This window comes from Zingiber officinale, chromosome 2A (genome assembly GCF_018446385.1).
Source record: "Zingiber officinale cultivar Zhangliang chromosome 2A, Zo_v1.1, whole genome shotgun sequence".
Lineage (NCBI taxonomy): Eukaryota > Viridiplantae > Streptophyta > Magnoliopsida > Zingiberales > Zingiberaceae > Zingiber > Zingiber officinale.
This window is the reverse complement of record NC_055988.1, coordinates 150,766,735-150,794,326: the sequence shown is the minus strand read 5'-3', so window position 1 is coordinate 150,794,326 and position 27,592 is coordinate 150,766,735. Positions and strand designations below refer to the sequence as shown.

The 27,592-nt window shown below is 46.8% G+C and overlaps 5 protein-coding genes across 8 annotated transcripts; 3 read left to right on the top strand and 2 right to left on the bottom strand.

The window, feature by feature from the left end:
* The first annotated feature begins 2,127 nt into the window (after positions 1–2,127).
* Positions 2,128–3,907, top strand: LOC122042684 (protein ASPARTIC PROTEASE IN GUARD CELL 2-like). The gene has a single exon (XM_042602932.1). The coding sequence runs from the start codon at positions 2,291–2,293 to the stop codon at positions 3,809–3,811; it is 1,521 nt and encodes a 506-aa protein (XP_042458866.1). The 5' UTR covers positions 2,128–2,290; the 3' UTR covers positions 3,812–3,907.
* A 356-nt stretch (positions 3,908–4,263) lies between these two features.
* On the top strand, positions 4,264–5,477 carry LOC122042685 (transcription factor SRM1-like). 4 transcript variants are annotated; one of them, XM_042602935.1, is made up of 3 exons: positions 4,264–4,405; positions 4,587–4,886; positions 4,959–5,477. In XM_042602935.1, exons 2-3 carry the CDS (start codon positions 4,663–4,665, stop codon positions 5,350–5,352), a joined length of 618 nt encoding a protein of 205 aa, XP_042458869.1. In that variant the 5' UTR covers positions 4,264–4,405; positions 4,587–4,662; the 3' UTR covers positions 5,353–5,477. The 4 variants fall into 4 exon arrangements, with proteins under 4 accessions (XP_042458869.1, XP_042458868.1, XP_042458867.1 ...); XM_042602934.1 differs by having other exon boundaries at positions 4,541–4,886; XM_042602933.1 differs by having other exon boundaries at positions 4,537–4,886.
* A 15,434-nt stretch (positions 5,478–20,911) lies between these two features.
* On the bottom strand, positions 20,912–22,954 carry LOC122042683 (chaperone protein dnaJ C76, chloroplastic-like). The gene is made up of 4 exons (XM_042602931.1): positions 22,362–22,954; positions 22,039–22,295; positions 21,785–21,953; positions 20,912–21,702 (listed from the first exon to the last, which is right to left on the bottom strand). Exons 1-4 carry the CDS (start codon positions 22,704–22,706, stop codon positions 21,067–21,069), a joined length of 1,407 nt encoding a protein of 468 aa, XP_042458865.1. The 5' UTR covers positions 22,707–22,954; the 3' UTR covers positions 20,912–21,066.
* LOC122044131 (pentatricopeptide repeat-containing protein At2g22410, mitochondrial-like) lies at positions 22,955–24,742 on the top strand. Its single transcript, XM_042604668.1, has one exon. The coding sequence runs from the start codon at positions 22,955–22,957 to the stop codon at positions 24,740–24,742; it is 1,788 nt and encodes a 595-aa protein (XP_042460602.1).
* Positions 24,743–24,876: 134 nt separating this feature from the next.
* LOC122042682 (2-methylpropanoate--CoA ligase CCL4-like) lies at positions 24,877–26,996 on the bottom strand. The gene is made up of 2 exons (XM_042602930.1): positions 26,652–26,996; positions 24,877–26,540 (listed from the first exon to the last, which is right to left on the bottom strand). The coding sequence occupies exons 1-2, from the start codon at positions 26,847–26,849 to the stop codon at positions 25,062–25,064; spliced, it is 1,677 nt and encodes a 558-aa protein (XP_042458864.1). The 5' UTR covers positions 26,850–26,996; the 3' UTR covers positions 24,877–25,061.
* Between the last annotated feature and the right edge of the window lie 596 nt (positions 26,997–27,592).

Sequence of the window (27,592 nt, the reverse complement as noted above, 5' to 3'; positions counted from 1 at the left end):
CCCGTGTTCGCCCCGAACACACAACTTAATTTTATCAATAATAATTCATTCCACTAGAGAACTATTATTGAACTACCGCACCAATCCCAAATTACATTTTTGGGCTCCTTCTTATTATGAGTGTGTTAGTCTCCCTGTGTTTAAGATATCGAATGTCCACTAATTAAGTGAGTTACTGACAACTCATTTAATTAATATCTTAGTCCAAGAGTAGTACCACTCAACCTTATCATCATGTCGGACTAAGTCCACCTGCAGGGTTTAACATGACAATCCTTATGAGCTCCTCTTGAGGACATTATCAACCTAGTATCTCTAGGACACAGTTTTCTTCTATAATCAACAACACACACTATAAGTGATATCATTTCCCAACTTATCGGGTTTATTGATTCATCGAACTAAATCTCACTCATTGATAAATTAAAGAAATAAATATCAAATATATGTGCTTGTTATTATATTAGGATTAAGAGCACATACTTCCATAATAACTGAGGTCTTTGTTCCTTTATAAAGTCAGTATAAAATAAACGACCTCAAATGGTCCTACTCAATACACTCTGAGTGTACTAGTGTAATTATATAGTCAAGATAAACTAATACCTAATTACACTACGACCTTCTAATGGTTTGTTCCTTTCCATTTTGATCGTGAGCTACTGTTTATAATTTATAAGGTACTGATAACATTATCTTCTGCATGTGACACCACATACTATGTTTTCTATAATATAAATTAATTGAACAACTACAATTAAATGTAGACAATTTGACCAAATGTGATTCTTTATTCATAATGAATGTTTACAAAGCTTAGGCTTTCAGTATACACTCCAACACACCTCACCCGGCGGTCCATCTGACTCAGATATCGGACAGGATAATATATCATCTGCATCTTTCGCCAATTCATTTCTCCAGAATTCATGGAGTGTGGATCAATCTAGATTTTCAGTCATTTGGAATAAATCAAGATATTTTTATGGTTAAAAGAAATAGAGCGTTGTGGAATAAGAAATAGAAACCGAAGATAACGATGAGATAAATGAAAAAAAATAAAATCGATCATAAATTTATAATTTTTTTAATTTAAAAAATTAAATTTAACCGTTAGGCAATAGCTTTTTAGCCGTTGTTCGACGACTTACAACGGCAAATTTTATTAGCCATTGTATGTTTTTTTAAATAAATATTAAAAAAATATTTTAATATAAAAAATTGAGGAACGGCTCCATAATCATAAAGCCGCTTCTTTAATTAAACCGAAAAACCTCCTATCACTATGAGAGGAATATTTTTTGACCTTATCAATTCATAGTGGGAGGTGGACGCTCTCAGAGTTAGAGGTCAGAACCCCAACCATATATATCACCTTAGAACTCATTTTCATTATCAGCCCAATTCATAATAATAAAAAATGGATTAACTAGTTTTTACACACATACTCCGTGTCCATTAAATCAAATTCATAATTAAACATATATTGGGTTTAATCCTTAATGACAAAGATGGTGTGTGTATAACCTAACATGTAAGCACATCCAATCAAAAAATATTAGATTTAATTCTTAATGATAAAGATCGTGTGTTAAGTCCATCATCTAATAATCTAACAGAGAAATAAAATTCAACAGTTGATTTCTTGTTGCATTCTGAACAACTTCTCATACTTTCAACTTGCAACTTTTTGACCAAATTCTAGACAAACAAAAAGATGAACAGGAAAAACAAGTGGATGCATCATATACACTTCACTGATCTGTGAACTAGCTAGGCTTTTCAACTAAGAAGGTCACTCAATTACCTAAAAGCTCGAGTTATTTTAATGGCTACATCATCTCTGCAAAATACTTAAACAAAAGGAACACTCATTTGAAGGGAATGGTAAAAAGGCAAGTTCTTTCTTTTAAGCGATAAATCAGAAGAAAATCTGTTTCTTCGTCATCTTTATGGCATTGCTTTGTCTGTTTAGAGCATGCTGAGTGTGAAGCCATTAAGAACAAGGCCTTGCACAAACACACACGCAAGTGCACTAGTTCAGCATGAATCCAAAGTAGGTTGTAGAGTGGTCCTCTGCTTCGCTCAATCTGTCCCCTCTTTTTATATTTCAACTCCTTTGGCGCCTTCTCCACCGATTAGTTCATTTGATTTAGTGATTCATTGTTTTCAGGTTAAGATCATCTTTTACCATCTCCAATCCAAGTTGTAATCTGCTTCGAACCAAGAGCTCGTTCTCCCTCTGTCTTTTGCTGAAAAGTAGGTCACTGAAAGCTACAAGTCCACAACGATGGTTCAAATGTTGGATTTCGATCGAAAGATTATTTTAAATGGAAGTCGTGCAGAAATATTAGGTTACAGAAGCACGCCAGCAATAATAAATTCAGCTTCTGCCTCTGTTTCTGTCTTCACTGCGCCACTGAGCACAGCCATGGTCGCGTCCTCTGCTACGCCTCTGTTTTTAGTATTACTTCACTTGGGTCTCTTCATCGCCGGCGCCACTGAATTCCATCTCGTTCATCTCCGAGACCTCGCCGCCGCCGGGCACCACCACCGCCTTCCCAACCCGGCCAACAACGGTAAGCTTTCGCTGGACTTGCTTCACCGAGACGCGATCTCCGGCCGCAACTTCTCTGATCGGCGCCACCGCCTAGACCACCGCTTGCAACGAGACGCCCACCGCCTTGCCTTCCTCTATCGACGTCTCGGAGGATACCATGTTGACGACTTCGGCTCGGAGGTGGTCTCCGGTCTTGAGCAGGGGAGCGGCGAGTTTTTTGTCCGGGTCGGCGTCGGCGTCCCGCCACGGGACCAGTACATGGTGGTCGACTCCGGCAGCGACATCGTGTGGATCCAATGCCGCCCCTGCGCGCAATGCTACGCTCAGTCCGACCCGGTGTTCGACCCGGCAGAGTCAGCCTCCTTCGCGAGGGTCGCCTGCGGCTCCCCCATCTGCGGCTTCCTCGTCTCCGGTGAATCCGGCTGCTACGCCGGCGACTGCCGCTATGAGGTGTCCTACAGCGACGGGTCCTACACGAGGGGCACCCTCGCCCTGGAGACGCTGACGTTCGGCAACGTCGCGGTGCGTGACGTGGCCATCGGGTGTGGCCACAGTAACCGCGGCCTCTTCGTCGGCGCCGCCGGCTTGCTGGGGCTTGGCTGGGGGCCGATGTCCTTCGTCGGCCAGCTCGGCGGCCAGGCTGGCGGCGCCTTCAGCTACTGCCTCGCCAGCCGTGGCGGCGGCGCCGCCGCCGGCGGGTCATTAATCTTCGGCCGGACGTCAGCCGTGCCGGTGGGGGCCGTTTGGGTCCCCCTAACCCGCAACCTCCGAGCGCCGAGCTTCTACTACGTTCGCCTCCTCGGCCTCGGCGTCGGCGGCTGGCGGCTGCCTGTGCGGGAGGACGTCTTCCGTCTCTCCGAAGAGGGCGAGGGCGGGGTCGTGATGGACACCGGAACAGCAGTCACCCGCCTGCCGCCCACGGCCTACGCCGCGCTGCGGGACGCCTTCGCCAGCGCCACGGCGGGGCTACCACGGGCGCCGGCGACCTCAATCTTCGACACGTGCTACGACCTGAGCGGGTACGAGAGCGTGCGGGTCCCGACCGTGTCCTTCTACTTCGCCGGGGGGGCGATACTGACGCTGCCGGCGCGGAACTTCCTGATCCCAGTGGACGACGCCGGGAGGTTCTGCTTCGCCTTCGCGCCGTCGACGTCGGGGCTGTCGATCATGGGAAACATACAGCAGGAGGGAATCCAGATCACCTTCGACGCCGCAAACGGCTTCGTGGGCTTCGGACCAAACACGTGCTAAACACTACTTTCAGAACGTCTTCGAATCAATCGCAATGAACATTGTAGATACATCACGAGTTCTTCCGAGATCACTGAATTATGGTTTTTGGCAGAAGATGGAATTCCTCTTTGTCCTTTGCTCAAGCCGCGGCAATGGCGGACAGTGATTCAATTCCTATGCGAATCCCCTAAAGCAAAGGGAAGAGACAAAAAGCTATGGACAAAGCCATGGCCTAGGCCGCGGCCTCGGTTTCAATGAATCGCAGTGATTCAGTGAGCAAGATTTGGAGTATATTCAAATCGCTGATTGCTTTTGTTGCTTGTTCCAAGACCGAGTCTTGAGTGCTTTCTGGAATCGGTGTAGGGTTTGTTTTTTTTCCTAAAAAGAAAATATTTGCGGTTCAAGCCGGCCGAACCGGTTGGGGGGAGGGATTGGAGTATTAAAAATAGGGTTTTTCTCCTTTTCGGCGACAACTAGCGCTCTCCCATAAGACGCGCTCTCCCATAAGACGCGAAGGAACTCTCCACCGTTGGGTTTTGTCCTTCTTCACCGAGGCTTCCAGACAATCGCCTCTCTCTCTCTCTCTCTCTCCGCCGCAATCGCAGTTTTCTGGTACGCAAGAACAGATTGATTACTCTATGTAGTTTGTACTGGTATTAGTTGTTCATCTGAATGCATCTTCTTCGTCTTCTTCGTTTCCCTCTGTGTTCTTATTGATGTTATTGATGCATTAAATTCGAAAGTCAGCGACGATTATGGCCGAAAATGAAAGATATAGTCTTTCATGGACTAGGGAGCAGGATAAGGCATTTGAGAATGCCTTGGCGACTTTGCCCGAGGGTTGCAGCGACCAGTTGAAGAGAATTGCCATGGCTGTGCCTGGCAAAACCAACAATGAGTTGATACACCACTATCAGCTTTTACTACACGACGTCCAGAATATTGAAGCTGGCCTGGTTCCTCTCCCTTGCTACCCATATTCGCCGGACCAACATGTGGGGCAGTCGCATGGCGATTCTTGGATTCGTCGTCGCAGAGCATTTAAAGATCAAGAACGCCGGAAAGGAATCACATGGACTGAGGAGGAGCACAGGTGAATTCCTACTCAAATCTTTCCATCAATGAAGAGGTTAAGCGATAGCTTCTTTTATCGTATGTCCTGCAGATTGTTTCTTCTTGGACTCGAAACTTTTGGCAAAGGAGATTGGAGGAGCATTTCGCGCAACTTTGTCATATCCAGGACTCCCACACAAGTTGCAAGCCACGCACAGAAGTTCTTCAATCGGTTGAATTCGACGAACAAAGAACGGCGAAGGACAAGCATCCACGATATCACCATTGCGAGCGGTGGAGACTCATCGGCTGGCTCTCATGGCATTGCCAGGTACGGATCCACTCGAACACAGTCAGTAAATGGGATGGTGCCTTTCATTCCACCAGTAGGTGCTGCCCCAGTTAATCTTCCTCTTGCCGATACTGATGTTCCTGTTGCACCATTGAACATCCAGCCAATGAACATCCAGCAACCGAGATATCCATTTCCTCCAACTGATCGATAGCAACAGTGCGTGCCAACTGAGCAAGAAGAAGGTGCCAATTTCATGTTTTGCATTGCTATCGTCTACTCAAATAAGCAGAAGCCTGCTATCGTTTTTACTAGCTTAGTCTCAGTTAGTGGTTTTTAGGAGTTAGGAAAAAAGAGCAGCTATTACAAGCCTTGGTATTACTTGTATGCTCAACTTAATTGATTTTCTTTGATGACAAACAAAGTTCAGAATTATGAAGCTTTTGCAGCAAATGTACATAAGGGGTGTCATGTTAACAGATTGCATTGATTTTGCAGGCATTTTCTTCTGTGTTTTTTTTATTGTTTGGTCTGCCCTCTCCATGTTGTTCTTCCTTTCCTTGGAAGGTGGAACAAGGGAAAAGAGACTATCTTGCTGTTAAATATCTGATCAAGTGTTCTTTTCCTGAAATCTAATGCTGCTAGAAATTGTTTCAGTTTGTAAATTTATGCAGGAAGAGATCTTAAGATTCTTGTTGTTCAGGTTAAGTGAAAAGATTCATAGAAAGAGTTTCTTGATACGTGTTCTTTTTTATACTCATGAAAATAGATAAATAGATTATTAATTTACTGTCTCAGAAAAGGAACTAATTGAATACTCCGGAGCAACAAGCGGTCATCCAATTTGGTGGACAATGATGCTGATTGTTCTATAACCTCCAAGAAGTTCTCTCGAAAGCAAATGAAAACTACTGTCTTTGAATATAAACTTTCCAGGCATTACCTAGTTTTAAGAAGAAAAAAAACAAGAATTCTTTTTGTTTGTAATTAAGAGCATCCATACTAAAAACTCCTGTAAGCTGGCAAGGCGGAAAAATCTCCCTCAGTGGAGGAAGGTTTTTCGGTTTAATTTAAAAAACGGCTCTATGGTTACTTTGATATTTGTAAAAAAAATAAATAGAGAATATACGACTAATAAAAATTAACCGTTGTCTGTTGTCGAACAATGGCTAATTTTTAGTCAATGTCTTGAACAATGGTTAATTTTTAGTCGTTGTTCAACTGTTAAAATTTATTTTTTTTAATTTTTAAAAAAATCTATAAATAAACGATCGATTTCATTTGTTTCATTCTTCTCATCGTTATCTTTGCTCTCTATTTATTATTTCTTCCTTTCATTTATACTTGCATTTCTCTAAATATCTAATATCCTCATATTTTCTTTCTCTCACATAATACCCTCCAAATTTTTTAAATATTTCATATATTCCATAATATCCTCCAAATTCCCAAAGTTTTGGTACGTATCAACTCTAAAATTAGTCAGTCATGAGTAACCAACTTGGGATGTCTTATTCTTACATATTTTCTCCTACTCAACCAGCAGTCATACTTTCGAATGAATCAAGAAGGACTAGAGGTGAGCAGTCAATCCGCCAAACCGACCAACCAGTTTATACCAACCCGAATCGAACTGAAAAAAAAAATCCGCCTGATATCGGGCCGGATGTAGGGTCCTGATATTACATTATCCGATCTAGTAGGGTCGGATAGTTTTTTATCCCAATAACTGAATCAACCCGATCCGCGATCACCCCTACTTGTAGCAACTACTGTCAATAAGTTGCTACACGTTGTAGTAGTTACTATCGATAAGCTGCTACACGTTATAGTAGCTACTGACGATTAGCTGCTACAACGAGTAATGAATAATGTCTATTATCATTTTAAAATATTTTATTTTTTTGTTGTTTTATATTTATATTTTATATTTCATTGAATACAGGGTCGGATATTCAAATAATTGATAACCCATCGGATATCTGATATATAATAACCGCCGGATGTAGGTCCTGATATTATATTATCTAATCTAGTAGGGCCGGATAGTTTTTTATCCTAATAATCGAACCAACCCGATGCGCAATCACCCCTAAGAATAACTACTATTGATCTATCTATCAACGACAAAAAATCTCGAACACTACCATCTGTTTCAGTAAGTCAGTGGTCACCACACTCATCACAAGAAGAGCATGAAGTTGAATCGGAGAAAATGAATTGAAATGGAGATTTTGTTGGGACCGATATGTCCGCTAGAGGGGGTGAATAGCGTTTCGTCATGCTCCTTGCGTCGTTTGCTTCGTCTTGATGATGTGCAGTGGAATACAAAGACAAAAACAACCATAACGTTAATACTCAGATTTACTTAGTATCCACCTCAAGAAGAGGTGACTAATCCAAGGATCCACACACTCGAGCACTCTCCACTAGTAAACAACTCTTTCTCGGTCGCAGCTGGAGGCGGAGAAGCCTCGTACAAACACACACAACACTTACAACACTCACACAAGAAGAAGATACAAAAATACAACTGAAATACACCCTTCTTCTTGCTTACTTGTTGATTGTTATTGCATCTTAAAGCTTGGGGATGCACCCCAAGAGCCTTCAAGAACTGGCGGAGAAGCTCAGAGAAGATCGCCGAAAAATCGCTGTGAGCTCGCAGGAAAAGATCGCACAGATCTGGGGAGGAAACGCTCCGTCAAGGCTTTAAACAGTGCTTCCAATCGATCCAATCCATCCCCAATCGATTGCCACGTCAGCACCACTCCATCCCAACTATCCATCACTCGTTTCCTACACAACGGTCACTTCCCAATCGATCGACCGATCGATTGGAACTGCTTGAATCGATCGCCCGATCGATTCAGAGCCTTTCTATGCTCTCGCGTCCACGCGAGAGCTTCTGCTACCCAATCGATCGACCGATCGATTGGCAGCTCCCAATCGATTGTCCGATCGATTGAGAAAGCCTCTATGCTCGCGATTTCACATCCCAATCGATCGACCGATCGATTGGGCCTTCCCATAATCGCAGTACACTCCAATCGATCGGCTGATCGATTGGACCCTGGTTCAATCGATCGCCCGATCGATTAACCAACCTGGACTTGACTAAACTCAAGTCCAACGCCTCCAACCCAACTCCTGGTCAACCATGACCTGTTGGGTCTCCATGCCTAGCATTTGGCCATACTTGACCAACCTATAGTCTTCTAGACTCCTCCATCAGCCTTGCGTCCCTCGGATATCTTCCATCCTTCACGTCTTGCCTTCAGGAGCTTCCTTCGGCCTCATCCTAGTTGTCGGATTATAACACCACACTCAACCAACCTCGAACTAGCCTTCTAGCCTCCTCCATCAGCCTTGCGTCCCTCGGATATCTCCCCATCCTTCACGTCTTGCCTTCAAGAGCTTCCTTCGGCCTCATCCTATTTATCGAGTTCTCCTTGCCAAGTCACACTAGGACTTACCTTGCCAAGACCACATGCTTGGACTTACAACCTTTGCCAAGATCACTCTTGGACTTCCCAATTGCCTGGCTCCTTACCAGGACTTTCTCCCTTGCCAAGATCACACTTGGACTTTCCAAATGCTTGGCTCCTCACCAGGACTTTCTCCCTTGCCAAGATCACACTTGGAGTTTCCAATTGTCTGGCTTCTCACTAGGACTTCCCAATTGCCTGGCTCCTCACCAGGACTTTCTCCTTTGCCTAACCTCCAGTTAGGACTTCCACCACTGCCTAAACTCCAGTTAGGACTTCACCACTGCCTAACCTCTAGTTTAGGACTTACAGATGTCTAACCTCCAGTTAGGACTTACAGACGTCTAACCTCCAATTAGGACTTACACAGTCAAGTCTCCTGTCATCCCTGACCTACTTGACTTGTATTTTCATCAACTTGGTCAACCTTTCGATCATCTCCACAACCGGACGATTGCCCTAACAATCTCCATATATTGTCAAACATCAAAACTCAAATCCCGACTCAAGCTTGACTCAACTCAAGCTTAGTCAAACTGGTCAAACTTGACCAAGGAAAATTGCCACAACATATTTTGATCTCTCAATGTAGACGTGGTCCTTGTGAAATCATTAGCAACTATCAGCACCAATGCACTCATTGGTAATGATTAGAAGGATCAAGCTTTTTGGAAATGTATAGCTGATTATTATATAACAAACATCGCCCCATTAGATCTATGACGAGAAGTTATCAGCGACTGAAATCACATTATTAAAGGTTTACACGGATGATAAATGAATTTTCTACCATCTATACTAATTTCATACTCATCGTCCAAGTGGTTGGAGTGACAAGAATGTATTGGAGAATGCATTGAATATGTGGAAAGCCAACAACAATAACAAGGATTTTAAGTATATGCATGTATGGAGGGTTCTCAAAAAGTCTGAGAAATACACTTCACAATCAGTTGCTCATTACTCTAATAAGAAAGCAAGGACATATGAATCGGGAGTAACACTTCAACATCATACAACTATTGATTTGGATGATTCTGAAGTCCACATTCGTCCGATAAGACAAAAGGAAGCAAAGAGGAAAGGCAAATCCAAAGTCAGAGAAGACGACACAATGGAACAAAGTATTGATAAAGAATAACAATGATCCCGTCCGGAAGCTGAGTCGGATGGACCGTCGGGTGAGGTGGATGGAATGTTGACCGAGTCGCGGTGTCCTGGAGGGGAGTGTGCTGAGATGGCTTCTATATTGACCAAGTCTTCAAAAGTCCTCTGGTCAACGCTACCTGCAGCCAGCGACCGGGTTGACCCGACCCCCGATACCCCGATGCTCGAGGCAGATCCAACGAATATATGAGTACAAGACTAAACCATAAAATAATGAAATATACATAGAATATGAACGGAGAACGTACCTTGGCCCAGGGGCGCCCTCGAAAGGGACGCTGCTCGAGTGGTCGCAACTGGGAAGAGTAGATGATGCCCGATTCGGATAAAGGCCTGGATCTGACAAAGCGGAGCCGGATGCGTCATGGAGCTGGAAGTCGAGCTGCAGGTCGGGATAAAACACCGGCATGCAGGCCGGGATAAAACATCAGCACGCAAGCTGGGATAGAATACTAGCACACAGACCGGGATAAAACACCAGCACGCAGACCGGGATAAAACAATAAGAAGACTAGACCCAGAACACACCGTCCAATATACGATCGCGGATCGCAAGCCCGAACGCAATGACAACACAAAGGCCGAAACACAACACACCAATTGGATCGACACATGGGTCGGCATACAACAGCACAAAATCAGAACCGGAATGGAGTCAGCGCATGGATTGCCAGCAGCGTGTAAAGGCTGCTGCGAAGGGTTGTGGACATCGAAACAGAGAAATGTATGCTGTGCCGTCGCGTATAAGGAGAGGGAGGCGACGTCAGCCTCCCAGGCAAAGGCGGTCGCTAGAGAAGTCGCCGGCGAGAGGAGGAGAAGGGGATGGCTCTAAGGCGGCTCCGGCGAGAGGAAGGAGGACATCTTTGCAGCAGCTCCGATGAGAAGAAGGGGAGAGAGAGAGGGACGGCTCTGAGCCAGCTCCGGCGAGAAGCGCTCGGGGGCAGCGAGGTCGGTCCAGTGGTGACAGCTCTTTCAGGCGTGTGATGGTGGCGTGGAGAGGAAAAGGGGGCGGCTGTCGATGCCGGCAGGTGGGCTCAGGTGGCTGGGAGGGCGGTGCCAAGTTCGTCCAACGGCGGCATCATGAGGAAGCACTAAGCTTCCCCTCCTCCTGGTCGTGGCGGACGCGACGAGAGGAGGAGAATGAGAGGAACCGAGGTGATGGCCAGCGTCGAAGTGGGCGCCGACGAAGAGCGTGAGAGGGAGAGGAAGGAAGACGCCTAGTTCCTGTTGGCGGCGCGGTGTCCAGCGGGAGAAGAAAGGAAGGCTATGGTTGGCGTCAAGGAGAAGAGGGAGAGGAAAGAGGTGTCGGCCTACCGACCGACAACCGGCGCCGGTGAGGAGCGCGAGAGAGAGGAAGAAGATGATCTCCCTTGGCGGCAGAAAACAACACACAAACGAAGCCCCCCCCCCCCCCCCCCTTTGCATGCTACAGTGTCCTCTTCTTAAAACCCTACCCCATGCTTTTACCAAATTGCCCCTCGCTTTTCCACTAATCTCTCCTCTGCCCTAAACCGTATCCACATCACAAGTCACCCCCTCAAGTCTAGTCGAAGGAGACGCAAGTCCAACTGACTAGACCCATCCAAATAAAACACATAATCACTACTGAATGCAGAGTCATATCGCAGGTTTGTCACATAATGTCGAACGAGTAGCTGTGGACGACGGGTACCTGGCAGAGTGACGAAAAGAATAAGCGCCGACCGAGCGACAAAAGACATATCGATCAAGTGTCGAAAGAGCAATCTGGCGAATGTCGAGCGATATCGAGCAGACGGTCGAGAGATGCTGAGTAAAACGATTGAGCGACAATAAATCAATACTAGGCGACCTAAAAAATATCGACCGAGCGATAATAAATCATGACCGAGCAATAGAGAGAATGATGGAAGTGTAGAGCTGTGAATGCGACCGAGAAGAATACTGACCGAGCGTCAATAACTCGTGACCACGCAATAAAGAGAATGATGGGCGAACGGAGCCATGAACGCGACCGAGAAAAATACTGACCAAGCCTCAATAAATCGCAACCGAGCAATAAAGAGAATGATGGGCGAGCAGAGCCGTGAACGCGACCGAGAAAATGTCGACCGAGAGAATATCGACCTAGTGGCGATAAATCGCGACCGGGCAAATGGAGAGAGTGATGGATGAGTCAAGCCGTGAGCACTCCCGAAAAAATGCATACCAAGCGACGATAAATCGCGACTAGGCAAATGGAGAGAAGGATGAACTAGCAAAGCCGTGCGCGCAACCGAGAAAGTGCTGACCGAGCGCCTGTAAATCATAACCGGGTCATAAAGAGAAGGATGGACACGCAAAGTCGTGAGCGCGACCGAGCGAGCGCTGACCGAACGACCGTAAATGATGACCGGGCAATAAAAAGAATGATGGACGCGCAGAGTCATGAGCGCGACCAAGCGACTGAGCGACCGAACGACCGTAAATGATGACCGGGCAATAAAGAGAATGATAGACGCGTAGAGTCGTGAGTGCGACCGAGCGAGTGCCGACCGAGCGATCGTAAATCATGACCAGACAATAAAGAGAATGATGGACGCGCAAAGTCGTGAGCACGACCGAGCGAGTGTTAATCGAACGACCATAAATCATGACCGGGCAATAAAGAGAATGATGGACGCACAAAGTCATGAGCGCGACCGAGCGAGCGCTGACCAAACGATCGTAAATCATGACCGGGCAATAAAGAGAATGATGGACGCGCAAAGTCGTGAGTGCGACCGAGCGTCAATAAATCGCGACCAGGCAATCGAACAATGCTGAGTGCTACAAACCGAACGCTCGAGCAGATGGCCAAGCAATACTGGTCTGTCGACAAGAGAAGGTCGATCATGTGATCGAAAAAATGTCAAGTGGGTGCGAAGTCTGTGCGCTGGGTAGACATGGAGCCTGAGACCGAATGAAAATAGGGGAAGAGCCCGTAGATCGAGCGCGAATGGGAGCGAAGGCTCTGTGAGCCAAGCCAGGCGCATATCCCAAGAGACCGAAAGCGACCGAGAGCAAAGCATGTGAGTCAGGCACAAGCGCGAGTAGAGCCTGTGGATGGAGCACGAACGGGAGTAGAACAATCAGGCGGTTATGTGAATTCCAAGCAAGGAGGAAAGTGGGTATCGATCGAGCAGCAGCTAACAACAACAGTGATCGAAATACGAATGATGAGTGCTGGGCAGAGCGACAAGTGAGCAGTAAGTGCCGACCGAGCAACAATGGTGAGCAAAAACGCGAACTGAGAATGTCGGTCCAAGCGACAAGTGGATTAAGTGTGATGAGTGTCAGGCAGAGCTGTAAGTGAGCGGTGAGTGCCGACCAAACAACAGCGGTGAGCGAAAACGTGAACTGAGAGTGTCGGGCAGAGCGGCAAGTGAATCAAGTGTGATGCGTGCCGGGCAGAGCGACGAGTGAGTCAGTGCCGACCGAGAGGTCGTTGGGCGTGAGAGCATGCTCACTTATAACTCGCACTGGGGCGAGAGTCTGGGACTCGACCTGCCGGTCGTTGGGCGTGAGAGCATGCTCACTTATAACTCTCACTGAAGTGAGAGCATGCTCACTTATAACTCGCACTAGGGCGAGAGTCTGGGACCCGACCTACCGGTCATTGGGCGTGAGAGCATGCTCACTTATAACTCGCACTGAGGCGAGAGTCTGGAAGCATGAGAACATGCTCACTTATAACTCGCACTGAGACGAGAGTCTGGGAACCGACCTACCGGTCGTTGGGTGTGAGAGTATGCTCACTTATAACTCGCACTGGAGCGAGAGTCTGGAGGCGTGAGAGCATGCTCACTTATAACTCGCACTAAGGCGAGAGTCTGGGTATAACACCCACGAATTTCTTTATAAGTACATGAGTAATTATTTCCACTAGAACTTAGAAATAAAATAAAAGAAAATAAAGATATATAATAATATGATAAGAGGAGAAGGTCAAGGATTGAACCTTGAACCTCCCACAAACAATGGAGAAAGATTTATGGCATGATCACCACTAGGATAGAGAGTAACATATGGATAGGAAGAGATAAAAATGTTAGTTAAAGGAGAGAAAAAAAATAAAGCAAGAAGCAAGAGAAAACCAAATTTGCTTACCTCTCCTTCCTCTTGGTTAAGAGAAGGAACAAGAAGAAGGCAAGTTGCCTTCCTCACTTCTCCCTCTTCTCATTCTCGTGAGAACCAAGGGAAGAGACATGGGAGAGTTAAGAAAGGGAATAAATGATGGCATAAATTCCCCTCATGGTGAATAAATAGAAAAAAATGAAAAAGTAAATCTCTCATTTTCTCCTTCTTCCTCCTCCTTCCTCCTTTTCTCTTCTTCACCGAGACTAAGAGGTCTTCCCTCTCCTTGATCCGAACACTAAGTCAAGTTCTTCTCCAAGAAAAACTAATTTTCGAGAAGGAATCTTCAAGTTCTAGCCCTTCCAAGCAAAGGAAACCAAAGGAGACACAAGAAGAAGAAGCTCCTTCATTTCTTAACTCCTAGGATATTCTTCTCCTTAAGAAAAACCACAAGCGAAAGGATGTAAGTTCCCCTCACCTGTGGTACAATAGCTATATGATTGTCATGTAAATATATTGCTAGAAAAACCTATGTTTGTTTCATGAGGGTTTCGGCCAAACAAAAAAAAAAAAAGGTTTTAAGAACTTGAAAACCAACTAGGTATGTTCATGATGTTTCCTATGATATGTATCTGATGGTAAGGGGGTTAAACTAATATTTTCATGCTAGAATGTTTGGTTAGAACATAAGTTTATGGGCTTAGACTTTCGGCCAAGAAAGAACAAAAGAACCAGAAGAACTCTAGACCTAAACCAAAGCATGATCTCTTGTCCTTATGATATGTACCTTATGGTAGATGGTGTTGTTAATGTTTTTCCCACTTGTATGTTGATTTAAACTTGATTCCATCTTCATGAACTTTCGGCCATGATAGAGTTGAGGGCCTAGAAGGGCTTTAAACCTAAAAATTTAGCATGCTATGATTTTCATAAGACAAGATATGAAGCTAATATGAAATGTCATGATCTTAGGTTAAGTTGGACTATGTTTTTTTTTATGCATATGATGATTCAACCATGTTGAGACTTGAACCCTAGGAAAGTTTAAATCAAGCCTAAGATACTTATGATCTTCTTGATGAAAAGATATGAAGTAAACTAATGTTCTTATGTTGCTTGAAACTTGAATTCTTGTTCTATAACTTTCGGCCACACTTGTTTCTTTGACCTAGGATGCTCAAATTCTAAACTAAGTGGTCCATGATATTCTTTGAAATGAATGCTAGGAAAATTCTTATGGTCTTCATGCTATTATGCCATTAGAAACCTAATCCCATGCTTAACAAGATTTGGCCACATTAGGTTAAAAAGCTTAAGAAGATTGAAACTTAGACTAAAAGTACTTATGGTGCTTCTCATGATATATATTGGGATATTGGTATGAAGTTCAACATTTTTATGTTACTTGTAACCTAGAAACATGTTGCTAGGGTTTCGGCCATGTTGGGGTTAAAGGCTTAGAGAACTTAGAACCTAAATCAAACATGCTCAAGTTGTTTCTTATGAAATATGATGTGACAATTGTTAGGGTTTTTCATGCTTGTATGATGTTTATAACCCAAAATAAAGGCTTAATGGGTTTCGGCCATGTTATGAAAAGGAACATAGAAAGCTTGGAACCTATACCTAACATGCTTAAGATGTTCCTTATGTTCTAAGAAATGATAAATGTTTAGGGTTCACATGTGTTTTTTTGTTGCTTGATAACCCAAGCTATCTCTACATGTTTCGGCCACCCCTTGTTACTAGAGTTAGAGACCTAATTAGGTTCTCCCATGAACTTCACATGCAATGCTTTATGATATGTTAAGAGTATGACATGCTGTGATGTTTATTTATGTATGTTAGGTCCAATTTCATGATATGCTATGTACTTAAGTTCATGATATGCTGTGTGCTAAATTTCATGATATGCTATGTGCTTACTTTCATGATATGCTGTGTGCTAAATTCCATGATATGCTATGGGCTTATTTTCATGATATGCTGTGTGCTAAATTTCAGAATATGCTATGTGGTTAACTTCATGATATGCTGTGTGCTCAAATTCATGATATACTATGTGCCTAAACTCATGATATGCTATGTGCTCAAATTCATGATATGCTGTGTGCTTAAACTCATGATAGGTTGTATGCTTAATTATGCATGTGTTCATGATATGTTGTGTGCTCAAAATCATGATATGCTGTGTGCTCAAATATACATGCTTTAAGCTATGCCTAAAAGAGTTGCTTCCCTATAAGTGGGATCAAGAGCACTCTTCATGACATGACTATGACATCAGTGATATGGACTATGTAGATATGACATGCTATTTTACTTTTAAGGCTTGTACCAAGGGTGGGCTCCATAAGCTCCCCGGGGTCGATGGACTAAGAAACGGACCTCGTTAGGGATGAGCTCCTAAGTGTCCCTAGGTCGATGGACTAAGAAACGGGCCTAGTATATGTATACCTTGTAGGGTTCAAGACTTGCTACCTTGGACCTACTAGGACGCGCGCATTTATGTATGTGGTACAAGTTGGGATCCCCTCTTATGATTGAGATTATGTTTAAGTATCTATGCTATACGTTTTAAAAAGACATGATGCATAACTTTCATGATGTATGTTTAAGAGTTCACCCTGCATATACCGTAGGAATATGCCATGATAATTATGATGATCATGTTATGATATGCCATGCTACCTTGTGTTTTTGCCATGATTATGCTATGATATCTATGATGATGCTTATGAAATGTACGATGATCATGTATGTTATGCCATGATACTTTATGCTACGATGTATGCTTTGTGATTGTTGACATGCTATACGATTTTTGTGAGTAGGAAAGGAACTTACTGAGCAATGAGTGCTCACAGCTTACTTTCTTGTACCACAGATAAGGGCAAGGGATGGATGAACTAGGAGAGCAGCAGGAGGGGCTAGCAGGATGTGTGTGGCAGTGACTGGCTAAAGAAGAAAAAAGACCTACTTTTATTTATAGGAATTATGCCTAGTTTATATTACTACGTTATAACTCCATGACATTTTATCATGTTTACTCTGTATGTCTTGAAATAATGTTAAGTATGGCATATGGACTCTATGTTTCAAAATAATTTACAAGTAAGACTTCCGCTGTAATAAGGTATTAAGTTGTTAAGTATGGTCAGTAACCCCCGTCGCCTTAGCAGGAGGGGCGGGGCGTTACACTGGGACCCGACCTACCGGTCGTTGGGCGTAAGAGCATGCTCACTTATAACTCGCACTAAGGCGAGAATCTGGAAGCGTGAGAGCATGCTCACTTATAACTCGCACTGGGGCGAGAGTCTGGGACCCGACCTACCTGTCGTTGGGCGTGAGAGCATGCTCACTTATAACTCGCACTGGGGAAAGAGTCTGGAATCCCGACCGGGAGGTGTTCTGGAGGCCTGACCAAGAAATGCTCTGGAGGCCTGACCAGGAAATGTTCTGGAGACCTGACCAAGAAATGCTCTGGAGGCCTGACCAGGAAATGTTCTGGAGATCTGACTAGGAATTGATCTGGAGGTCTGACTAAGAATTGATCTGGAGGTCTAACCCAGACTTGATCTGGAGGTCTGGCCAAGAATTGATCTGGAGGTCTAACCCAGACTTGATCTAGAGGTCTGACCAGGAATTGATCTGGAAACTCAACCGAGCGTTGGTCTAGAAGCTCGACCGAGAGATCGTTAGCGATACTTCGATCCGAGACCGGTGGTGATACTCTGGTCAGAGACTAGTGGCGATAACTCGACCCTGTCCGAGGGAGGATAAACCTTGAAATCCATAGAAGCGGAGCCCATAGCAATATAAGAGGACAGAGCCTTTATCATACCTGATGGCGAAGTGATGTCAACCGGCTGGCTCGAATCCCAAATGCCCGTACAACTAGTAAGAGAAATAGTGTCGATCTCTTGACTCCCAAATGTTTGCGGAGTTAGGGAGAAGAATAATCTAAGCTCCGACCATCAAAGGGAGTGAAGCCCATAGCCATATGAGGGAGCAGAGTCTGTAACCATAGAAGGAAGCAGAACACCGCAAGTATAGGTAGCAGAGCCGGTGGAGGATGTAGAGCATATAATAATAATAGAGTGCCTATAGCAGTAAGAGAATGCTGAGCCCCATGGTGAAGGGTGTAGAGACTATAGTAATAAGAGGATGCAGAGCCTCATGACGAAGGGTGGAGAGCCTATAACACACTTGATCGGGGAGCTGAGCCCCTGGTCTCTGATTAGAGAGTAAGGCCCCTAGCCTGTAATCAAAGAGCGAGACCCTTAGATCTTGATCGGGAAGTTATACTGCGAGTTAATGATCGGGGAGCTGTGTCCCTAGTGCATGAGCGGGGAGCTGTGTCCCAAGTGTATGGGCGGGGAGCTGTGTCTCAAGTGTATGAGCGGGGAGCTGTGCCCCAAGTGTATGAGTGGGGAGCTGGGCCCCTAGTGTCCGATAAAAAATCGAAGACCCTAGTCTTTGATCAAGAAACTAAGATCTTACTCTCTTATCAGGGCAGTATAGCAGATCCTATAACCGTAAAAAGGGAGAAGAGCCCATAGCGTACCTAATCGAGGAGTCGCGCCAACCGATTGAGGGTTGGTCTCGATCCTTTGACTCCCGAATACCCGTGGAGTCAGGGAAAAAATGTAATGGAAAAACTAACCTGTCGGCCAGCTGATGCTCCAACTCAATTCCTCGACTCCCGAATACCCATGGAGTGGGTGTAGAAGATAATACGTTCGTCAAGATCCTCCGAGACTTTGATAATGGCAGAGAACCTCCCAACGTCGTACATTTTCACGTTCCAAAACGGGTGAAGGAGATTCCCACAGACGGCGCCAAATTTGATCCCGTCTGGAAGCTGAGTCGGATGGACCGTCGGGTGAGGTGGATGGAATGTTGACCGAGTCACGGTGTCCCGGAGGGGAGTGTGCTGAAATGACTTCTATATTGACCAAGTCTTCAAAAGTCATCTGGTCAATGCTACCTACAGCCAGCGACCGGGTTGACCCTACCCCCGATACTCGAGGCAGATCCAACGAATATATGAGTACAAGACTAAGCCATAAAATAATGAAATATGCATAGAATATGAACGGAGAACGTACCCTGGCCCAGGGGGCGCCCTCGGAAGGGACGCTGCTCGAGTGGTCGCGACTGGGAAGAGTAGATGATGCCCGATTCGAATAAAGGGATGGATCTGACGAAGCGGAGCCGGATGCATCATGGAGCTGGAAGTCGAGTTGCAGGTCAGGATAAAGCATCGGCACGCAGGCCGGGATAAAATATCAGCACGCAAGCCGGGATAAAATACCAGCACACAGACCGGGATAAAACACTGGCACACAGACCGAGATAAAACAACAAGAAGACTAGACCCATAACACACCGTCCGACATACGACCACGGATCGCAAGCTGGAACACAATGACAACACAAAGGCCGGAACACAACACACCAATTGGATCAACATATGGGTCGGCATACAACGACACAAAATCAGAACCAAAACGGAGTCGGCACATGCACTGCCAATAATGTGTAAAGGCTGCTGCAAAGGGATGTGGACATCGGAACAGAGAAATGTATGCTATGCCGTCGCGTGTAAGGAGAGGGAGGCGACGTCAGCCTCCCTGGCAAAGGCGACCGCTAGAGAAGTCGCCGGCGAGAGGAGGAGAAGGGGATGGCTCTCAAGCGGCTCCGGCGAGAGGAAGGAGGACATCTTTGCAGCAGCTCCGACGAGAAGAAGGGGAGAGAGAGAGGGACGACTTTAAGCCAGCTCCGGCGAGAAGCGCTCGGGGCAGCGAGGTCGGTCCAGTGGTGGCAGCTCTTTCCGGCATGTGATGGTGGTGTGGAGAGGAAAAGGGGGTGGCTGCCGGTGCCGGCAGGTGGGCTCAGGTGGCTGGGAGGGCGCCGCCGAGTTCGTTCGACGGTGACATCGTGAGGAAACACTAAGCTTCCCCTCCTCCTGGTCGTGACAGATGCGGCGAGAGAAGGAGAATGAGAGGAACCGAGGTGGTGGCCGACGTCGGAGTGGGCGCCGGCGAAGAGCATGAGAGGGAGAGGAACGAAGACGCCTAGTTCCTATTGGCGGCGCGGTGTCCAGCGGGAGAAGAAAGGAAGGCTATGGTTGGCGTCAAGGAGGAGGGAGAGGAAAGAGGTGTCGGCCTGCCGACCGGCAACCGGCGTCGGCGAGGAGCGCGAGAGAGAGGAAGAAGATGATCTCCCTTGGCGGCGGAAAACAACACACGAACGAAGCCCCCCCTCTCTTTGCATGTTACAGTGTCCTCTTCTTAAAACCCTACCCCATGTTTTTACCAAATTGCCCTCACTTTTCCACTAATCTCTCCTCTGGCCTAAATCGTATCCACATCAAACAATATATTAAAGAATATTAGATATAAAAAATAACTTTGCGGGAAGCCGAGATCTTTCATAAGGATTATGAAATTCTTATGAAGAATATTAATGAGATGATACCAAGACAACTTCATTTACATAAGAAAATGGTTGGAAAAATTAAACAGAGACATGGCCCGGTGTAGATATGTTTAGATTTATTTTTATATATTATTATAATTTATGTCTTTTTTATAAATTTAAATTTTATTTAATAGTATATAATGTCAAATAGAAAATAGTTAGACATTGTGGCAAAAAAAAAAAAAACGAATACGCTCGTCCCATCTTAGCCGCGAATTTATGTCTTTTTTATAAATTTAAATTTTATTTAATAGTATATAATGTCAAATAGAAAATAGTTAGACATTGTGGCAAAAAAAAAAAAAAAAAAAAAAACGAATACGCTCGTCCCATCTTCCCCGCGGCTATTAGCATTTGGAATAATGACTAGCACATAAAAGAGGTATTTGTCTCGGCTTTGTCGAGATTCGAACCTCAGATTTTATTATGGTAATATCTCATGCGCTAGCCAGTAGACCCATCTGAGAGGACGAAAAGAATTAAACATGAGAATTATATATAATGAAAATTATGTCATTCGTGAAGGAGTTGATGAGAGACTTTTTGACAGAATAGAGATGTATAAGGTGTTTACTTGACATAGGGCGGATGCCCTAAAATCCAAGACCAATTCATGCAAACATGGTGTTTCTGCGTCTATGATCAATAAGATTATCTGTTACTAGAGTGTAGCAATCTGTGTTTTTTTCTTAAATTTTTTACAATCAAGCTTTTCATCTTCTAAATCCCTTTTTGTTTACGATAGCATCGACCATCAGATGAACTCCCATTCCGATGAGAAACCAAGTTGCTCCGGCCAACGCAATCTGCAACTCAAAGCTATTAACAACCTCCAAGGCCATGCTACCGGCTATGTGTTCTTGAAGCACACCACCGCCCTGCGTTTCCACCACCTCTCTTCCTCTGAATCCTACAGATGCCGCAGAGATCGCTGCCATCACCAACGGTGTCCTAAGATCGACTGTGTTTCCACCACCCTCAGCAGTGCCCTCCTCCTCCTCCTCCTCCTCCTCGAAGACTGCATCGGACGGTGGCTTCCAGGTTGAATTTGGCGTTTCGGGGCCACTTGGCGGCGGGAGAAAGGTCATGGGTTTCCAGTACTCATCGCTGCGTTCTGAGGTAGTTGAATCCTCTCCCTGGAGTCGCTCGATTGTCTTGTTCTTGTACCTCGCAGCAGCTTTTCGAAGTCTTTCTACGTCGGTGATTGTGGAGTTGGCAGAGCTGAGGACTATGGAGGTCTCTTCCTCGGATGTTTCTGCACCAGGAGGTCGCCAGTACCACCACTTCGAAGAGATCGATCGTATCCCTTGAAAGGCCGAAAACCTGGATTCTCTTCGTAGATCCGAATCCTAAATTTCAAAGAGAATCGACGTAGCTGAGTCGATTGTCTTAATTTTCAAAGTTTTATCAAAAAAAAAAAAAATGGCGTACCTTTGACTGTTTCGTGGATGTTCTTTCCTGGATTTCTCGGAATCTGTTCTGGAATTTGGTCACCGCAGCAAAAATGTTGGAAGCTCTTGCGCCTGATATCCTCACTGTTCCTCTGGGCTGCTTCGACATCAGGAATTCCAGAGCTGCGAGGTTCGATCTCTCAACGATCCTGTGCACGGCAAGCAAGCAATCAAACGTCATTTCTCTTAATCCAACTCCAAATCCGTTGGGTTTGAGATATGGGAAAGTGTTACGATATGCAATCGACAGGGCAGGTCCGGATGGCGTCGAGGATCTTGTCTTCGGGATCTGCCCACTGCGCCACCACTCGAGCTCGTCCGAACGCCGACTCGACGGCGAAGGTCTTCTTGGCGAACAGCGCGCATTTCAAGCAGCCGACGCACTTGAGCTCGTCCACGAAGACGGCGCGCTGCTCGTTCTCAGACCCAAACCAAGTCGAGTAAATTGGCTTCCCGGTGTAGCCCTGGAACTCTGAGATTTTCGCTTGCTCCTGCGTTTTGATACGATCATCCGTCAGCGCTCCAAAACCATGGACGTGAAGAGCTAGAACTGGTACCTTGTCGTAGCCATAGCGAGCCACGGGGTCGGAGAGGACAGAGTAGACATCGTTGAGGAGGATGGCCATGTCGTGGCCGGCCGGTCCGGCGATGTCCGGGTGGCACCGCTTCTGGAGCGCTCGGTACGCCTTCTTTATCTCCGCCTGGTCCGACGAGCTCTTCACCCCGAGAAGCTCGTACAGGTCCAACTCACTCGCCCAAGAAACATTCGTCGAAGAACAAGAGGCAGCTGCTCTGTGTCTTGTCCGCGACCTGTTCGACAGATTGCCCTCGTAGTAATTCTTCTTGCTCGCCTTCGATGGAGGAGGAAGAAGATTTGCGTGAGATAGTGGAACAGAGGCCATTTTTTTTTTTACTTGGATCCTTTGCTTTTTGCTCTCCTATTCGATATAATGTAGGATTGCCGTGGAAGAAAGATCTTTGGTCACTGTCTCCTGATAAAAGAATTTTTCATCGCCCTACAAAATCCAACAAGATTCTTTAAAACAGATTTAGATTTTTATACAATTTTACTGTTTTGGTTATATATTAACAGGATAAATAAGAAGTGGACGAAAAGCTTCAACGCCGTCATTAGCTTTCGAAGCGATTGATGATGAATTGCAGGGCATTGAGCCAGTGCTTCCCCTGGCTCGACGCCTGCTCCAAAGCGTCCCATCTCGACCAAATCCACGCCCAGGTCATCGCCAAAGGGCTCTCCGGAGACAAGCGCACCTCAAGCGTGATCCTCCATGTTTGCCACAAGCTTCTCCGATCGCAGTCCGCTTCTAGATCCAAGGAAAGCGGCACCAGTTTTGGCCTTTACAAGCAACTGCTGCAATGCGGTGCCACGCCCAGCGGCGTCACCTTCTCTCTCGTTCTGAAAGCGTGTTCGCACCTCAAAGCTCCGGGCTTGGTGATGGGAATCCACGCGCAGTCTCTCGCACTCGGTTTTCGATATGATTCGCTTGTGCTCAACTCGTTGATCCATGGGTACGTTGCCTGTGAGCTTGTAGGAACCGCTCATGAAGTGTTCGATGAATTGCCTGACAGAGATTGCATTGCTTGGACCGAACTCATCAATGGTTACGCTCGCAGCGGCTGTGCTGAGGCAGTATTGGACTTGTTCTTGCGAATGATGGAATCAGATGTGAGGCCTGATGAGTTCAGCATCGTTGCTGTATGCACTGCTTTTTCGCAGTTTGGCAGCGCAAGTTTAGCGAGGATGGCAGAGGGATTAGCTTGCAAGCTCGGGGCCATGGAAAACTCTTACGTGGTTAATGCGTTAATCGACATGCACGGCAAGTGTGGGAGCGTTAGCGATGCTTGGGAACTGTTCGACGGATTGCCGCACAAAGATGTAGTATCATATAACTCCATGGTTGCTGGATTTGCAAGGAACGGCGACATGGAGACGGCAAAGACGCTTTTCAATCGAATACCGAACAAGAACGAAGTGTCCTGGAGCTCGCTAATTAATGGGTATCTGCAGAACGACTGCTTCAGGGAGGTTTTGAATGCGTATACTGAGATGATCGACGACGGCCGTGTAGTGCCAAATGCAGCTGCAATCACCTGCACGGTTGCGGCTTGTGCTCATCTCGGTGCTCTCGATTTGGGGCGAAAAATTCACATGAACTTGGACGAGACTAAGCTTTGTGTTGATATTGTTCTGAGCACTGCACTGGTAGATATGTATGCCAAGTGCGGTTGTATCAGTGCTGCTTGTGCTTTGTTTGGTAGGATTGTGCAAAAGAGTGAGGTCTCTTGGAATGTGATGATCATGGGATTGGCCATTCATGGGCAAGCAGCTGAGTGCCTGGAGCTCTTCTCCGAGATGTTGAAGGCAGGCATGAAACCGACTAGCACGACATTCACCGGGGTTCTATCGGCTTGTGCACATGTTGGATGGTTAGAAGTAGGGAAACACTACTTCGAAAAGATGATCAAGTTGTATCGAATAAGTCCTAGTCCCGAGCATCTGTGTTGCATGGTGCACTTGTTGGGCAGGGCAGGGCTCATATACGAGGCATTTCAGCTTGTAAGGGACTCCCCTCACGATCCCGACGCGGCCACTTGGGGCGCCCTGTTGAGCTCTTGTAGACGACATGGCTATGTCGAACTTGGAGATGTCATTGCTCGAAAGATACTGGAGTTGGAACCTTATCACAGCGGAGCGTTCGTGCAGCTATCGAGCATGTTTGCCTCTGCTAGTAAGTGGAGGGAAGTGCAGGAGATTCGAAAGATCATGAAAGAAAGAGGAGTTCAAAATCGATGCGGATGGAGTTGGTTCGAGCTGGATGGAACTGTACATGAATTTGTTATAGGAGTGAATTCACATCCTAGAATAATCGACATTTATCGTGTGCTACAGGCAATAGATCATCACATGAACGGGTAATGAAGATCTTCCAACTCTGATCTTACATGCTTATCTCTGAGCTTTTGAAGAAGCAAGAAGAGTGAGATAATATGCTGATTAATTTTAAAAGTGATCGGTTCTACAAAAATTTTCTTAAAAAAAATACCGGTTAATTCATGAAAATTCATTGAAGTTTAAAAAAAAATTGAGACAAATCACAAGTTTTTTTTTAATGATAATCCAGATCAAATCGCAAGTTTTTATCCCCACAGCTGAGTCATCGTCATCAATGATTGTTATTATCACCAATAATGAGTTTTTCCTAAGGACCCGGCCCGGCCCGAGTGGACCCACCCGCCTACATGCGGCTCGGCCGAGCCGACGAGGCGGCGCCCATCTTCTTGGCCATCTCCCGGAGTACGAACTTCTGGATCTTCCCTGTGGACGTCTTCGGCAGGTCTGCCGTGAACACCACCGTCTTCGGGACCATGTACCGCGGCATCCTCTCACGGCACCAAGCGATGAGCTCCGCCTCCGTGGGCGGTGGCGACGCGACGGCTGCCCCTTCCTTCAGGCTCACGAACGCACATGGCGTCTCGCCCCAGAAGTCGTCCGGCCGCGCCACCACCGCCGCCTCGTTCACCGCTGGGTGGCCGTAGAGGATGGACTCCACCTCGACGCTGCTCAGGTTCTCTCCGCCGCTGATGATCACGTCCTTTGACCGGTCCTTGATCTCCAGATAGCCGTCGGCGTGCATCACCCCGACGTCGCCGGTGTAGAACCACCCGTCGGCGCGCATAGCCTTTGCCGTGGTCTCTGGGTCCTTGAGGTAGCCAAGCATAAGGCAGCCGCCGCGGAGCACGACCTCGCCCATGGTCTCCCCGTCCCTGTTCACGCTCTGCCCCGTGGCGTCGTCGATGACGTCGACGGCTGCCATAGGGAGCGTGCGCACGCCCTGCCGGGCTTTGAGCCGCGCGCGCTCCGACGCCGGGAGGCGGTCCCACGGCCCACCCTTCCACGCGCAGGACACCACCAGCCCCGCGGTCTCGGTGAGGCCGTACCCGTGGCTGACCGTGAAGCCGATGGCCTCGGTGCGGTGCAGCACCGCCGCTGGCGGCGGCGCCCCGGCGGTGAGGATGTGGACTGGACCCGGTAGTGGGCGGCGGGCGGAATCGGTGGCGTTGGCTATCATGTTGAGAACCACGGGCGCGCCGCAGAGGTGGGTCACGCGGTGCGTCTCGATGGCGGCGTAGACGGCGGCGGCGTCGAAACGGCGGAGGCAGATGTTTGTACCGCCGGCGGCGGCGACTCCCCAGGGGAAGCTCCAGCCGTTGGCGTGGAACATGGGGAGGGTCCACAGGTAGGTGGGATTTAGGGGAACGGACCAATCGATGAGGGAGCTGAGAACGACAAGGAAGAGACCGCGGTGGCAGTGGACGACGCCCTTGGGGGAGGATGTGGTGCCGGAGGTGTAGTTGAGGACCATCGGATCCCACTCGCTCTGTGGTCCAACCCACCGGAACTCCGGGTCCCCCATCTCGATGAGCTTTTCGTAGGTGAGTGCGGAGCTCGGAGCCGGCGGCAGTTCCTCGTAGGCGTCCTCGATGACGACTACGCGAGGGCAGGGAACGGTGGCGGGGAAGAGGCGGAAGGCCTCATCGAGAAGGGGAACGGACGCCACGTCGACAAAGACGAGCTTGGATTCGCTGTGGCGAAGGAGGATGGAGATGGTGCGGGCGTCGAGCCGGAGGTTGACGGTGTTGAGCACGGCGCCGCTCATCGGCACTCCAAAGTGCATCTCGTACATCGCCGGAACGTTGGGCGAGAGCACAGACACCTAACGGTCCAAGATCAAATTTTTACGGCCGAAAGCAAAGCAAGATCAGATTTTGAGAACAGAAACACGAAAAAGGGGGAAACTTTCGGTGACGGCGGCGATCGCGCGTACCACATCGCCGCGGGAGATGCCGAGGGAGCTCAGGGCGGATGCCAGGCGGAGGCAGCGGCGGTGCGTGTCCGACCAGGTGTAGACGGTGCGGTTGTAGACGACGGAGCGGCGGTCGCCGTAGACGGCAGCGGTGCGCTCGAGGAAGCCGAGGGGCGTCAGAGGGCTGCTGTTGGCGGAGGTCGGGGCCAACTGATCCATAGCCGCTCACCTTTCTTTTGCTGCTGCTGCTGCGGCTGCGGCTGCGGCGGCGGCAACGGCGTCGGCGACCAAAATGGTGTTTAACCCATTCGCAGTTCAATTATAGAGAAAGAAGTGAACGGGGAATCGCTTCACAAGGGAAGAATATATTTCTTTTATTTTTTTACATAAAAAACTATATAATTGTCAGATACGGATGAGGTTCCACGCGCGTACGTGGACTTCCCGGAGAAGAAGATGAAACGAAGGAAACGGATAGAAACAGACATGTTTACTTTAGCGGATGGAAACTGAATTTCGTGAAAATATCACGGTTCTCCTTTGCATTACTTGTCTTACACCATTGAGCCAATCAACACCATTGCCTTTACAAAGAATAAGTCGCAATCGAGGTGGGCAAATTGTTATTCTTTTATCAAACATCACCTACTGTTAGTCTGGAGGTAGGAAGTTTATATCGAGAGAATATATTAGTAGGAAGTTTATATCGAGAGAATAAAATATATGTGTTTATATTGAAGATAGGTGATCATTATCGGTATCTCCTATTTATATTTTTTTTATCCTCTATTTTTATACTTCATATATTTTTTATATTTAAAAATTGAGGGGGTGACCGCCGTCATCGCCCCCCTTTAGCTCTGTCCCTTGTAGCCTTTGATATAGAAAAGAATACCTAATACAAGACATAGAGAGGAGGGTAGACTAAGAGAACGTCCTAAGTTAAGAAAAAAATATAATCA